Source organism: Magnolia sinica, chromosome 9 (genome assembly GCF_029962835.1).
Source record: "Magnolia sinica isolate HGM2019 chromosome 9, MsV1, whole genome shotgun sequence".
NCBI lineage: Eukaryota > Viridiplantae > Streptophyta > Magnoliopsida > Magnoliales > Magnoliaceae > Magnolia > Magnolia sinica.
The window spans coordinates 74,200,519-74,216,742 of NC_080581.1; the positions used below are offsets into that span (position 1 = coordinate 74,200,519).

General features: G+C 42.9%; 1 protein-coding gene across 1 annotated transcript; it reads left to right on the top strand.

Moving 5' to 3' along the window:
* Positions 1-1,109: 1,109 nt before the first annotated feature.
* LOC131255689 (transcription factor BIM2-like) lies at positions 1,110-13,253 on the top strand. The gene is made up of 12 exons (XM_058256477.1): positions 1,110-1,329; positions 1,416-1,802; positions 2,033-2,113; positions 4,803-5,168; positions 7,062-7,137; positions 7,250-7,374; positions 8,084-8,192; positions 10,538-10,607; positions 10,689-10,784; positions 11,652-12,100; positions 12,413-12,542; positions 12,778-13,253. Exons 2-12 carry the CDS (start codon positions 1,766-1,768, stop codon positions 12,889-12,891), a joined length of 1,653 nt encoding a protein of 550 aa, XP_058112460.1. The 5' UTR covers positions 1,110-1,329; positions 1,416-1,765; the 3' UTR covers positions 12,892-13,253.
* The last annotated feature ends 2,971 nt before the right edge of the window (positions 13,254-16,224 follow it).

Below are 16,224 nucleotides of genomic sequence, written 5' to 3' on the forward strand. Positions count from 1 at the left end.
TGTGTTGCCATGCAATCCATGCAATTGCACGTTGTAGTTTGCCTATCATAAGCGAGAAATTTGGCGGGAAAGCAAAAGTGGGCCAGACCAGACCCCCACCTATGAATATGTGGCCTCGTTGTGGATTGGAGGATGGCTTGAAAATTCTGTTCAAACAATCTTAGACGTCCGATTTTACCCATTGAATTTGGATGGTTGACATCTTCGATCAGCGAATTCAGTCAATAGTACAGTCAGAGTGGGGCCCACAAAAATAGATGGTTTATATGAAAGTACAGGTTGCGTGTATGGAACGTGTGTCCTTCTTTGGCACGTGTGCCTCTAAGGAGGGAGCACACATACTTAGCATTTCTCAAGTAGCCGACGCGCACCGGATTCAGTATATGCTGTCGACGGGCCGGGCCTGGAGTAGGACTTGGCCGTATTTTAAACTGTTTCGGGCCGGGCCTTTTCAAAATTCTGATTTTTAAGTCCCGAGCGCGGCCCATTGACACCCATTTCAGTCCCGTTACATATGAGAAGGAGGAAAACTTTAATACTCCGACAGTGTGTGAAGGATGATACACAGGCACTTAGGAACTGCTTTGAAATTGCTTTTACGCTTATTAGTAAAATCAAACTAAAATGTCCAAAATATCTGCCACAGTTTATATGTATCATGACTCAAAAATTATGCTTTTCCTTATAACCAGCGTATTGGATTGCTGGACATGTATTGGACGGTTAAAAAGGAAAAAGATCCAACGGTGCTATTTAAACAAACAATTGTCGATTTAATCAGAGTGCAGGATTGTTAATCAAATTTGATCTTGGAAATTTGGTTACACACTTATTTTTCCACATTCCACTCGATTTAATTTGATTTCACATATGCCACGTGTTCAACATATAAGTGCATGCGTATCAAGCATCAGACGTAGGTGGAGTATCAAATAAACCGTCCAAAGCTTACGATCCCAATTCCTCGCCGTTTGTCTAAATAATACACCCGCGGAAGCGTCAGAGAGGATTGTTAACGCCGTTAGTAAGACTAACGCCGTCAAGAAAACGGCGTTATCAATAACGGAAAAGAAAAAAAAAAGCGTATAAAAGATCTTACCCAGGCCCTCCGACCCGACCCCTCTTCCGCCGCTCACATCTCGTCGGAGGAGACAGACACAGACACAGAGAGAGAGAGAGAGAATCAGACCGAAATTCGAGCGAAATTCAATCCAAATTCCGCTGCATTTCCTATCTCCGAATTCCGTAGTTCTCCATCTTGTAGAAACCTTTTACGTGGAATTCAAATCTCCGAAGTGTTGAAAGCGTTTCCAGAGCTCGAATTCAAAGGTAAGAATCCGCCGCTCCTCCTTCTCGATCTGTTTTTTTCGTAAATATCAACAAACTTCCGGATCTGGCTTTTTCGTAATTTTCAGGGATCTTCAAATTCGAACAGGATTTCGTGAGCTTGAAGAAGGTGAGATTTGCCTCCGTGAGCAGAATCTTCCATCCGACAGTTGATTCCTCACATTTCGTCGTCGATCCGCGAAATTCAGTGAAAAGATAGAGATTAGAAGATCTCCTCCGTTGGATCTTGTCATTTTACGTTGGAAAGCTCGTAGAAAACGAAGATTGCGAAGACTTTGATTTTTGAAGAGTGAATTCTGGAGGGAGTTTGTAAGTTTCTCTGGATTTGGGAGAAATGAGAATTTGAATTTTGTGACTTGGTGAAAAGAAATTTACAGAGATTTGATTTTGGAGACGGAAAGGATTGGAAACAACGAAAATGGAGCTTCCTCAACCTCGCCCTTTTGGAACTGAAGGTATCGATTTTGTTCCCTCTCTCTATCTCTCTCAGAACTGCCATTCCAAACTCCAAACATGAAATATTACAGAATTGCCCTTCAACACAAGACCTTTTCATCTCTCTCTCAACTGCCACTCCTACCTCCAAACATGAATATTTACAGAATTACCCTTCCAACATAGAACTCTCTCTCTCTCTCTCTCTCTCTCTCTCTCTCTCTCTCACAAGATTGTGATGTTTTTGCAGGAAAAAAACCAACACATGATTTTCTATCGCTGTATGGTGATACATCTTTCCATCATCCAGATCCAAGGCCTTCTTCTCATGGTACGCTTTGAATTTTATTTTATTTTCTATTGCTTTCTGTTATTTTTCTCTAGGTAGATTAGAGAGAGAGAGAGAGAGATAGAGAGAGAGATTTCTGTTTTCCTCCCACTCGAGGGACGGTAGCTTGACGATTCCCTGAGTGGGGCCCATACGGCTACATGATCTGGTGGTCCCGACCATTCATCTGCGGGCTTGATGGGCACCTGTACAAACTATCAAAAGAATCATACCGCCGATGGGAAAATTCTAGCTATTTGAATTTCGACGGTGGATTTGTTTCCGACCAGTATCCATCCATAGGATGGATGTGGTTTTCTGACCGTTGTGATATTTCTGTAGTTGAGTGGTCCATCAGATAGACCGTCTGGATCATCATTTCATGTAGCTCATGGGCCTATGATGGATAGGCCGAGGAAATGAATCTAAAAAGATGGAGTAACGTACAATCCGTTGCTAGATCTCCTCTGTGATTGAGAGTTCAAAACTGTTTGATCCATCACGCATTTTTGGACGGTCCCGAGAAGATTAGATCAACGGACCCATAAAAAATTCTGTAGATACCATTGTTAGAAATAGCCAACTGGCCCAGTAGGAGCTCTATCAATTGATCAGAACCGTTGGATGGTAAGACCGAATTTTTAATTTTTAGGTCGTGAGGGAGCCCTGCCCATCCACACGCAGACACGTGCGAGATCTGAGCTTTCCATCAGGTGGACTGGTTACATATTAACCCTGACAAGAAGACCTTTGGACAACTCATCTGGGCCCCAGCATATAAAACAAACGAACGGCCAGAAAAAAGAAACTGCTTTATCCATCAGAGTTACCTTTGGACATGGTGGCCCGCTTAAGGAGCGGAACTACTGCCTGGTGTTATGGGCAGAAGATCAAAGAGCCAAAAAGGAAAAGCTCAGATCTCGCACGCTCGTGTTTTCCAATTGACACGTGTGCCTGATTGGAATAGGCAGGGCTCCACACGCGTGGAATTGGCGAACATCCGAATTTTTGCTCCCGTTTTCCAATACCTGGCGGAGTTGGGAATCCATGTTGGGCCAGGTTTGGCTTTGTTGGAATTCCAGGTAGGGCCCATATTTTATTAGAGGCCTTTATGGCTGTCCATTTCATGGGCCTCACATGAGACTTGAAAGGCAAGGCACATGCAATGCACGTGATGGAAATGGTTTGAATAAGTGAAAGAATTGCACATTTGTAAGTTAATGAGTGGGGGGACCTTTTTCTAACAAATTGCACACATGTTGCTAGGGTATAAGTCCGTCGGGTTAGCCAAATTGCTCGCAGATTCTGCAATCCGCCCATTAATTGAGCTATGTTTTTTTGGCCCACCTCTAATGTTAGGAATTTTTTAATTTTATTTTTCTCCGCATTTATCCATCATTCATTAGATGGTCCAATTTTGACCATTCATTTGCGAACCGTTAATTAAAGTGCCAGCATATTCTAATGGATCTGATTTTGGGTGGGCCCAGTAAATGAATGGGCTTGATTATCCAAAAATAGGTCCTATCTATTTCTTGCCTTTTTAAAAATATGGTCGAATCGGCATCTGATTCAAGGATAACTGGTTTAGACTAATTGGGTGGGCCACACCAGTTCACTTGATTCATGCCATTGGCAGACCACTGATTTTGACTGATTAAGGAAAAGCAACCTGATTTTGGCGCCATGTAATCATCATAACGTGGCCCACCTTTTGTATGGATCAGATCATCTACGCCTGTGACAGGTAGGTTGAAAATAAATGGCTGTAGTACGTATATATGTTGAAATTTCCATGCGGCTGTTTGTTATTGGTTCTCGTTTGATAATCATGAGAAAGCTCTCTCGCGCTAGGCTGATGTAATGACTGAAATAAGCTGGCCCACTAAGGTTTGACCCCGCGATGGCACGTGCTCACATATTGTATGGATTCCTACAGAAATGAGTGTCTCTACCTGTATTTTGTAAATTATCATCAGAGGTTTGCTGAGCCCACACGTGCGTAGAGCATTGACCATCCATCCATTGGACACACGCCAATTTGGCACTTTGTTCAAAGATCCCAGATTTCCATCAGGTGGGCCACACCAGATAAATCTTCTGGCCCCTTCATCACTTAAGTGGGCCACAGTGTACAGAATAAATGTACGGCAAGAAAATAGTTGTTCTAGCTGTCGGTTTGTTTTTACGTGGTGGGCTCTAGGAAAAGTGAAATGGCCTTATTTTCAGGTCAGATGATCTATCAACAGTCCGTGCAGCTTTGAAATTTCGAAAGAAAAGATATAAACAGTGTGGCCCACCTGATGGAAAAGTCGATTATGGGACGTTTCGCAGCATATCAGCACGTGTACTTGAATATGGCCGACTGCTCGTGACAGAGGAAAACCTTTGAAAGGCTGACAGATTGGGATAGATGATACACGAGCACTTAAAAATTACCTGGAAATTACATACCTGTCGCCAAGTAATTCAAATAAACCGTCCAAATTATGGTCCCATTTTAGTTGATTATTGGACCATCTGATTGATGGACACTCATCAACCGTTAAAATTTAAAAAAAGAAATTTAGTGTCTGAATGACCGTTGGTTCCATAATTCAGTCACGCGTGCATATCAAGTGTCTTACTCTGCCGGACTATCAAATCATTCGGTTGAGTTGATGTTTACATCAACATGAATATGGTTTTTCAGGATTTTATCTAAAAACCCATGATTTTCTACAACCATTGGAGAGAGTTGGAAAGAGCAATTCTATCGGAGATGACGCAAATGAGACGATATCTGCCGTCGAGAAGCCTTCTTCGATCGAGCATGCACTCCCTGGAGGCATTGGAACTTACAGCATTAGCCACATTTCCAATTTCGGCCGAGCCGTGAAGCCGGAGAGACCATCGTTTACCGATGTCCAGTCGGGTAGCACTGATGTTCGGTCGGTTAGTGCAGAGAGGAGCTGTGGAGAGGTTAACAAGGCCAACGGCAACTTCGGCGTTGGAGCTTTTACACTGTGGGATGAGTCAGTTGTGAAGGAGAAGGTGGGAGAAGGACAGCCCATAAGAGGTAGGATTCTTCGCCTGTCCATTGCATCTTTTGAATCCTGATAATCTAGCTGGTGTTGAGGAAAGTAGCTACGAAAGGATAACGTTTACATTCCTTTCACTGGGTGGCCTGTGCACAGGTGGGCCATGCCAGAAATCACACACACAAACCGCACTGATGGTATGGTTAGAAAGGAATCGGGACAACATGAACGGTTTGGATCGTTGAATTGTGGAACCCACGTGCTTGATGCGGAGGAATCATGCATACGTGTTCTTTCATGGCAGAGAGTGGAGGTTTCCAAAAGAAAAAATCATAAACGCGAGTGTTACTCGCATATGAATAGCAGTAGAATTTTATTCGTGGGTGCTTGTGCGAGTTTGGCGCACTTGCAAAAGATCTGAGATGTTCATCTGGTGTGAAACACCGTGCATTTGACCTAGATAAAAAATTTCAGGCTTTCCTGAGACCAGATGGGCCACATTCATACCTTGAATGTGGGTCGTTGATCTTTTTTTAAACCGTCCATTTTGTCCACACGAGTGCATCGCCAACCTAATGAGCGAACCGGATCAATTTTTGGACTGAGGAACACAGAAGGCGTGCCCCACCTGACCTGATGAACCGACCTCATCGCATACACGTATTCCAAACCGGTACGTGTGTCGCGTGTAGGTTTTCACTTTTTAGGGGCTGCCTCCCACGCTGGAAACTTGGCACACGTGTGAAAGATCCAAGCCGCTCGTGTTATTAGCCAAATGATCATGTGGGCCAAGTACATACACTGATGTGTACCATCTACCTATTTCCCTCCACCGATCCATTTGCTTTTCAGCTGCGGCTCACCAGATAATGAGACCGGCAAATCTCCACCGTGGTACCTGTATGAACGGCCAGGATCTCCCGCGTGCGGGGCTTGTGGGGGCGGGAAAACTGTATTACAGGTACTCGTCCAATCACAGCGGATTCGGTTTTGGCTGTGTCGCCTCACTGGACCGATCTGCAGAAATGGTCGGATGATCAGAACCGTCCATTTTTTGGATGCTGCCCCTAGAGAGGACAGAAACGCAGTCTTGTCGGAGAAAATGACAATAAAAATCACGTGAACCCACCCGCCGAACACGTGATGTCACGTGATCATACCTGCCCCGTGCGAACCGGTTCGGAACCGGTAAACCGAAAACCGGAATTCAACGTCGCTCCAAAAACCACGTTTCAACACGGACGCGGATTTCCTGCGAAAGTCTTTCGCAGGAAGTTCCTGCGCAAGATTTTGTGTGGGGCCCACTACGATGTTTGTGAGAAAGCCACTCCGTCCATCCGTTTTTCGACTTCATTTCAGGACATGCGACCAAAAATGAGGAGGATTAAAGACTCAATTGGGCCACACGAGAGGAAACTATGGGGATTTAGTGACCACCGTTGAAGCATTTATATGGCCACAAAAGTTTTGTATCGGTTTAATTTCTTAGCTTTTTCACTTCATCTCAGTGAAAATGACCTTATAAACGGTTTGGATGGAAGATAAACATCAAGGTGGATCCTGGGAAGGTTTCAACGGTAGGAATTCCTTTCCACACTGTTTCATCATGTATGGCCCACCTGAGTTTTGGATCCTAATCATTTTCGGTCTCATGTCCTAAAATGAGTTCAAAAAACGGATGGACGGGTTGGATTTCTAACAAACATCACAGTGGGCCCCATCCAGAATCCTTGCGCAGGAACTTCCTGCGAAAGCCTTTCGCAGGAATTCAACACCCATCGACTCCCCGGTTCCGGCCAATGGGAAGTAAAAAAACCAACGGTAGCGCAGGTTTCATAACCACCACCCAGCACGTGCACGTTAGCGAACACCCACCATCACGGGTGGAGCTTTATGAGGGATTCACCCTTTCTTGTTTTTTTCTGTTGCAGAGCCGTTGGAGAAGAAATCAGTTCCATTTCCACCCTTGGCTTCCTGCAGCGTTTTCAGCTCTCTGCCAGCTTCCAAGTCGGTGGCATTCTCCCCATTCTCTATGCCCTTTTTCGTCTTTTTGCGGCTTTAGCCGAATTTGGTGGCTGGGTTTTAGGGTTTTTTACGCTTTTACCCTTTTCTTGGCCAGGCAAAATCAGGCGCAGCAGAAGAGCTTGGGGTTTTTGGAGATGATGAGGTCCATGAAGGGGCTTCCGGAAGAGGACGATGACGACGACGAGGATTTCGTGAAGAAAGAGGTGTCCTCCCAGAAAGGTGGGTTCGCTTCCGGTGCGCGCCCCGGCGCACGTTAGCTGAAATCCCGTGGGTGAGAAAACGTGCGCTGAGGGTGGGGTGTTGGGGGAGCGGATTGCCTGTGGCCCCGGGCACAGTGATATCTCTGTGCGTAGGGTCCACAGAGATGTCCGTGATAATCCACTCCGTCCATCTGTTTAGAAAGACCAAAATCTGACAGAATTCTAAAATTCAGGCAGATCCAAAACTCAGCTGGGCACAAAACAGTGGGATCAGCAACGTCCACTGTTAAAACCTTCCTGGAGCTGACCATGATGTTTATGTTCCATCCAAGCTGTTCATAGAATTATTACCACTCAGATATACTGTAGAAACAAATATTATCCTGATACAAAACTTCTGTCACTGCCAAACTTTCAATCCCCACTCTTTCGTGTGTTATGGCTCACATGAGTTTTGGATCTGCCTGAATTTTATAATCCTATCCTATTTTGGTCTTTCTAAACAGATGGACGGAGTGGATTTATCACAGTATCTCCACATAATCATGCCCACTGTATCATATTGTATTATTACTTGGCGGGAATCCCAACACATCAATGTTTTGTTTTTTTTTTTATTTTTAATAAAGAAAATCCCATGTTGAAATAGCATGGATTCCAAACCTCCGGCAGGGTTACCTGTTCAGCTGTAATCCCAGCCTTACAATTTTATCTTTTGTTTCTTGCAGGGGATTTGAGTGCAAAATCAGATGGGAAGGGAAACGATCAAAGGGCAAACACGCCCCGATCAAAGCACTCTGCCACTGAGCAGCGTCGGAGAAGCAAAATCAATGATCGGTATGTTCTCACAGCCCATCTCTCCTGCGCTTGTTTTTCTTTAATTAGTTATATTTTCATTACTTCAGACGGATAGAATGTTAGATTCCCAATGTCCATCTGGTAGTTGTTTCCCATATTTATTTATTTTTTCTGACTAGAACTGATCACATACGGCCCACCTCATCCTAACTGGTCATGTAGCCCGGACTCGGATTGCCTAGTGTAGAACACAGCAAGAGGTCGAGTACTGTATTGGCGTGGCATTATGTGGGCCACACCATGATGGATGTGTTATATACTCACATTCCATCCGTTTTGTGAGTATTTTCCATTTCATAAGGTCGCACAGACCCGGGTGAAGGGAAAACACAATATCGGCTTAATTGAAAACTTTCGTGGCTCCCAATAAGTTTTCAATGGTAGGAGTTCAATCCCCATTATTTCCTGTTGTGTGGTCCACTTGAGCTCTGGAAAAATAGATGAACGGCATGGATATAATACGTACATAATGGTGGGGGCCATAGAGCTTTGCCATGTCAATTTAGTACCAATCCGAGGCCATGCAACCCCATTGTACCTGCCAAAATGTCACTTCGGCAGGACATGTGGTCGAAAGGTGGGACACATGGTGAGATCACCCATCCCGATGACCATGCTTATCCACTCGTTAGGTGGGCCACACCTATATGTTAAGCTAGACCGTTGGTTGTGGCTGATTCCAACAGTGCCACTCACCTGATAACTGAACCAGCCTGATTTTGCGCCAGGTGAGCTTCATGGTGGGGCCTACCATTTTCATAACATGGATGTCCAACACAAATATATAGCATGATTTCGGGAAAGATGATATTGGTTGGCTGGTAATCATACAGCTGTCTGCAGCTGATCAATTCTCTTCCCATCGAGATTAGCAAGCCAACTCACTAACGGAAATTATGCCAAAAGTTGAAACAAATCTAGATTTGACAGCACTCTCCAAAGAGCAGCTTTTGTTAAATATCTACAAATTTGTGGACAGAATTTCCTGCACTACGTTGGGAACAGTTTTAGATATGTCATTGGTAAGTGCGATTAGATTGCCTGCTTCATATCAGTCCTATCATGTACCATTCCCTTTTTACACATGGCAAACACGAATGGTGATAAGACCATTGTTTTAGTGGGTGACCAAGTGAAAAATGATATTGATCGCACAATTTTTACCATCCAATTGTTGTGGATTTTACCCCGTTAGCTCAGCGTACCATTTTCAGGCCCGCTGCTTGGATGGTACTAGAGCATGGTTTTTAGACTCGGCGAATAGGGTACAACTCGTTTAGTCTTGAATCAAGTCACGACTCACCTTAGTCAGGTGGTGTATCGGCCTGACTTGACCAAGTTGGGAGTGACTCAAGGGGTGACCAATGGTATTGAATTGGATTGGGTGGTGCCAAATCCAAGTTGACTTGGATTAATCGTATCTGAGTCTTAAAATGGCGCAGGGAGGGACATGATGAGGTCGGTCACCATCTTTCTCAGGGAATAACTACTTCGAATCCACTGAGTTCTTTGGACTCCTCACAGAGCTTCCTCGAATCCATAAGTGATAAAAGCATGAATAATTCCTAATAAATTCGAAATAATTTAATTGATGATTAAAAAAATGGAATTACAACCCTTTAAATAATTAGCTCAAATCTAGGACAGGGTTTTAAACTTAGACTCCAACTCAAACATTCTAAAAACGTGACTTACTATAAATATTAAACTTACTATTTATAGACGGACTCCATTCCTCCTAGACTCAATGGCTTTCAACCAAAAATAGTATATGGTCAATTTAGCCCAACCATGTTATTCTCCTAACTTCTAAGCCCTTTTCAAGTTGGGCACAACTCCTACAGCTCAAAGGATCAAAAGTTATACTCGAACTAAAACTTATAAAAATGAAATTAATTGGGACTTTTGACCGTCGATCTGATGGAAATCTTGCAAATCCGGAGTGGGCAACCCGGCGTAGTGGGGTTGGTTGGCTTAAGTAGCTTCTCCTACCCCACAATCATATATAATATGTCGAAAAACTCATCCCGTTTGCGAGATACGACTAATTTAAGGTCCTGCCAGATCATTTTCTCCTCCGATCGGGCCTTCTCTGGTCCATCTTTGCCATGAAAGTGTCTGTGACCCGCTCCACATCATAAAACCATTCGCCAGATTTCCATTGCCTTGCTTTTTTGGGTGTGGTTCATCAATGTTTGGTGGCCCACCAAGGCATTTTGATGTGCATATACATATTTGATAGTAGCATTCCTCTAAACTAGAAAATTCTGTTTAGAGGAACTCATTCATCAATGGCCTGATGGTTTTTCGAAGTTGTCATGCAGATTCCAGATACTGAGAGAACTCATACCACATAGTGATCAGAAGCGAGATAAGGCGTCGTTCCTTCTGGAGGTACCGGATGTAATCATAAGAACTCGTTTTCTTTCAGAGGATTTTTCAACTTTGATCCTGATGAGTTATCCATCTTCACAGGTTATTGAATACATACATTTCTTACAAGAGAAGGTACAGAAGTATGAGGCGGCATTCCCTGGCTGGAATCAGGACAGCATGAAATTCATCCCCTGGGTAAGGAACCGATACCTTCCTTTAGACACACTGTGGGGGGTGATGGCTCGTGTATAGGTACATGATAGCTCGTGTACATGAAACATGTGATTGTGTGCTCCCATTTATCTTTTTATATCAAGTGTGAATACAGGTCAGGCCAGCGCAAGATAATCCCGTTTATTAATCTGGCCTAAGAGCTGGGCACCACAGTTCAACTCATTTTATTCAAATAAATAAATAATTAAAACCTTTTTGAGGGTAATTTAAAGACACATCATCCATTGATAGAATCAAGTGAGAGCTAGGAAATTTAGTGGAGAGAGATCAGTTTGTATATGTATTTTGGAAATGAAGGATTTGAGAAAAAGAATTATTGATATTTACTTCTTATTTTGTTACCTATGTATGTTATTTAGTTATTTTAGTCTAAGTTTTGTATTTTGAAGTTATATACAATGCAGACACACGTATGTATGTAGCCATCTTTTCACTTCCACGTTATCTATGGAACAGACATACGTGCGTATGTGACCGTCTTTTCACTTTGTTCTTGCTTTAGTCAACGCCATATTTCAATTCCAATTCTTTGGCCATTTTGTTTCTGTTGATGCAAAAATCCATTTTTACCCATAGCAGTTTCTTCAACTGAATTTTGACCCTTTTCTAACGATTGCCATCTCTGATATTTGCCATATGCTAGCATCTCCAGCCATAATGGAGTGTATTTTGTTTCCTTGGGTATGAGTATGACATGGTAATTGTGACCATTCATGAAATTTCGCAGGGCGTTTTAATTAACTGAACTGCAATGAAATGAATCTGAATCTTGGATTTCTTGTACCCGAACTCCTCCCTGATTTTATTTTTTTTCTTGTTTTGAAACAGAAACACAGCCATGTGCTGGGAGAGAGTATAGCTGACCATTCTCGTGCCACAAAGACTGGTGCTGGTCCTGGTTTGACATTTGCTGGGAAATTTGAGGAAAACAGTGTCGCGTCCACCCCAGCGATGCTTGCGAATAATCCAGTGGAATCTGATAATATGAGCCCAGGCACTCCTTACAAGACAATGGATCACCACCCGGGTTTGGCAAGTAAGACAATCCCCGTGCCTGGTCCCTTGCAGCAAAATACATTCTCTTCTTCTGTTGCAAGGAATAGTGGGATTTCCCTACCTACACAGAGATTGATGTCAGATGTGGAGAACATGGCATCTCGGCCTCAACCGCATTTATGGCAGAGGCCGTGCCCAACTGACAGTGATAATCTGAATGAACAAGAGGAGCTGACAGTTGAAGGGGGCACGATTCGCGTGTCTAGCATATATTCTCAAGGGTGAGTATGCTTATTTCATGTGCTTGATGTTATTTCAACTTTCAAAGTTTGTTTTAGCTCCTCACGAAGGTATTTCATAATGACCACTGTCATTACCTTTACAATATGGACTGTAAAGCTGTTAAAACCCTGCATCTACCCTGTAACAGACTGTTATGGCGTAATGGCGGTTACGGGTCATTTTTTCCATAATGGTCACTAAGTCATTATTTGGACTTGTTTTCTTATTTTAATCTGCAGTGTGCAGAGTCTTTCATTGGGATTACATATGAATTATAAGCTGATTACCATATATGTCTTGGTGTTAAACAGGTTGTTGAATTCTCTAACACAGGCATTGCAAAGCTCCGGCGTAGATCTGTCACAAGCCAGCATTTCGGTGCAGATTGATCTCGGCAAGCGAGCAAATAGCAGGCCATCAACCACAACATCTAGTGCTAAGGTAGTTTTGGCCATTTCTAAATTCAAGCGTTTCTGTTAGTTGGGTGTCAAGGTCCTTATCATCATGCAATATTCCTAGATGTGTGGCCCTAGAAATCTCCCACATTGTAAAATCCCAACCCTAGATATTTGGCCTTAATTCCCATATAGAATGCAAACTGTTGCTGTATTTTTATTTTTTTTACTCTTGAACACCAAAGAAGAGAAAATAGACTGATGAGTTTTGGAACTTGTAGGATCATGACGACCCCTCATCAAGCAACCGTGCAGTGGCCCACTCGAGGGTGGCTAGCAGTGGGGAGGACTCACATCAACAAGCTCAGAAGAGGCTGAGGACAGCCAACAGCTAAGCTAGTATTTGCAATCCTCCTCTTCCTTCATTTTTATTTAATTTATTTGTTTTCGGGCGAGATGGCCTGGTTGGTACACTAAGTTCGGTGTACATGCTTTGCTTTGACGGTTTGGGGGACGACAGGATGTCTCACAAACCCTTAGGTATATATTCTTTTATTCGTGACATTTCTCAGGTATAGGCTTCATTAGAATTTGAGAAGCTGCTTTTCTTTCAAGGCTTCCATTCATTTGAGAGAAATTTCTTCTTCTTCGTTTTTTTTCTTCTGTTTCTTTGTTGTGTTCTCTTTGCTTTTGTTACAGAATTTCATGGCTGTAAAAAGACTCACTTTTGTACTAATGCTATGTATTATTTTTCCAAGTTTCTATAAGGTGGGGAATAAGGTAAATATGCGTGGGAGAGGTCCATATACACGTGTGAGACACCCAAGCAGCCGCATCAGGTGGGACTCCCTGTGTTGTTGGTGTGGGCCTAAGATCAGGTTGGTCCACCTTGCAGGAGGACCACACGTGATGGGGATGGCTGGAAGTTTTATGAAATTCCTTGTGGTTTTCATGCATTGGGCACAGGCATGATATATTCCCACTTGATAAATGAATTGGATGCCCTCTACGCTTTTCCATCGTCTCCATTGCTGGGTGTTATTTGCCTAAAACAAATTGCGGTTTCAAGTGCTCTTTTCACGAATGAGGAATTATTCAGTGGTTAGCTTTTGCTTGTCTGGCACCATACAAGTGGGCCCGTCCGGCTTTTACATATGATGTGGGCCCATCCCATTATCAGTGGGCCATGCTGCAGAAGAGGGGACTATGGTCGTTTATTCAAGCCATTGATCTGGCATCTTCAGTCATGGATGGCACGAGCTCAAAAAATAATAAATAAAAATCTCTAAAATTGGAAGATCCTGTTCAAATCTTCGGTCTTTCCTCCAATGGGTGTGGCTTGTTGATGCATCTGTCCTTCGTAACCATGCATTAACATGCCAAAAATGGAAAGGTTAAAGAGTTGTCCATACGTCTGGGATCAGCAGATCAATGGCTTGAAACAAACCAATCATGGGCTCCACATCTGGAAGTTCCTCCTCATTACATCCAGCTAACTTGGGAAAATAAAATAAAATAAAGAGCTCGCCCTCTTTAGTAAACACCTAAAAATGAGTTCATGGCATTTTGAGTACAGCCAGATTTGAATGCATGGCAGCAACTTCCCAATGCCACTTAAAATTGCCAGTCTCTTAATGGATTCATACTCAAAGAAACTATGGAAGCTGGAGATCCATGTACCAGTCTCCACTGTAATGAATTAACAAAAGCTACGGAGAGAGCATCTCACGCTACGAATACACAAGGACTAGATGTGAGCGAGATCTACAGTCATCAGTCTCCCTCAGTCTCGCAACAAGAAATCTCAGATTCCTACTCTTCAATAGGCCTAGCAACACACCACCGTTTGGTACGTTGGATTTGGTGGTAAATGGGAATATTTCAAATCCACCTTTAATTCAAATGAAATGCCCACTAATCCATTAGACACTGATGATACCCAAAAACAATCCAATTATAGGCTGCAACACTAAAATCACAACAACAGAATGATCTGAACCATCCAAACGTTGGAATTTAAATGGACGGTTAAAAAAATGTCAGTGAACCACCTGTTTGTGATCCCTGCTTTTGTAGCCTACCCAAGGCACAGAATTTCCTGTTTTTTGGCCAAAGTATATATTTTCATAGGAGCGGATTGGGTGAGACCCCAGATCCCCCGACTGCGGGGCTCACGGTGATGCATGTGGCTTAAATCCACACCGTCCAACTGTTTTGAAAGCTCAATTTTGGGCATAATCCCACAAATGAAGCAAATCCAAATCTAATGTGAACCACACCACAAGAAACAATAGTGATTGATTCCCTACCATTAAAAACTGCATGGGGGCCACAAAGATCTGCATGAAGATATCACACAAATATCGGTTTGATCCAAAAAATTTGTGGCCCATAAGAAGGTTTTGATGATCAATTACCACCGTTTCCCGTATTATGGTCCACCTAAGATTTGGATCGGCTCATTTTTTGGATCATGCCCTAAAATAAGCTTTCAATAAAGATGGACGGTGTAGATGTAGCCACATACATCACAATGGGCCCCATAGTCAGGGGTCCCACCCACCTCAGTGGATCCAGGATCTCACCTTATTATAATCATTCTATCAAACATCACACACACACACACACTAATTTGAGATATGAAAGCTAGTTTAGTTAATCAAACATAAGTACTTTGAATATACCGAAGAATTCCAATGCCTTCCACATACAAGCCCCAAACAACATATTTGGATTCCAGCGTATCTCAACAAAATATAAATGAGGATTCGGAATCACCTTGATTCCAATGTAATTGTGATTTGGATTCCACTGCATTCTAAATCCAAGCTCTCAAGTCTAATTGGTTGGACCACAGGTTAAGAACCACCTAGTGGATACCTTCCAATTATCGTGTGCATAAACCCAAGCCAAATATACGTTGGTTCCACAGTAAGGATCACTGAGTAAGCCCCATCCATTCATCAAGTGAGCCACACCATAGGAAACAATAACTAGTCACTGATAAATAACAAAATACTATATATAGTCTAACCTGATGGGCAGATGTGGCTGATTTTTGCAAAGGTGATTCTCATGATGTGGGCAATGTATTGGACTGTTGGATGTCACACACACATGATAGGTTTGAAGTTATTTATCAGGTGGATAATAACTTATAATCCAACCAGTTGGACTTGAGACCTTCTCAAGAGGAAAACTCAGACAAAATTTTCTACACAAAAATATGATTCCATTGTCTTTTGTATGGCTATGAATAAAGCTGTCCGTGCAATTCTAAAATTACCCCACCTATAAATGCAAATCATGATGGGAAGCTCACATACAACTAGTTGGTGTGTGGACCCAATGGCCCGGTGTTTGTATGCCATCCCACCTTTCCACCATGGTACCCCCAATGAAAATGGGATGGCCCAATGGTTTGGACCATCTAGCAAAAGGGGGAATTATTGTCAAGTGTTATCAAGTGGACCCACGTAGCCTCTTCATTTTCACATGTGGGATGAGGTTTGATTGCATCAACTATTGCCAGCTTCGCGGTTTGAGAATGAGCTACGGCAGACTTGGAGACCATTACCATTGGAACCTTAGGTGGTCCTGTGTACAAAGATATCATTCCTCAAGAAATTTGAAGTGATAAATCAAGCATGTTTGATGTAGAGTTTGTATTACATGTAAAATGGCCATTCACTCATCCAAATCATCCATTTATTCTGCAATTAGGAGCA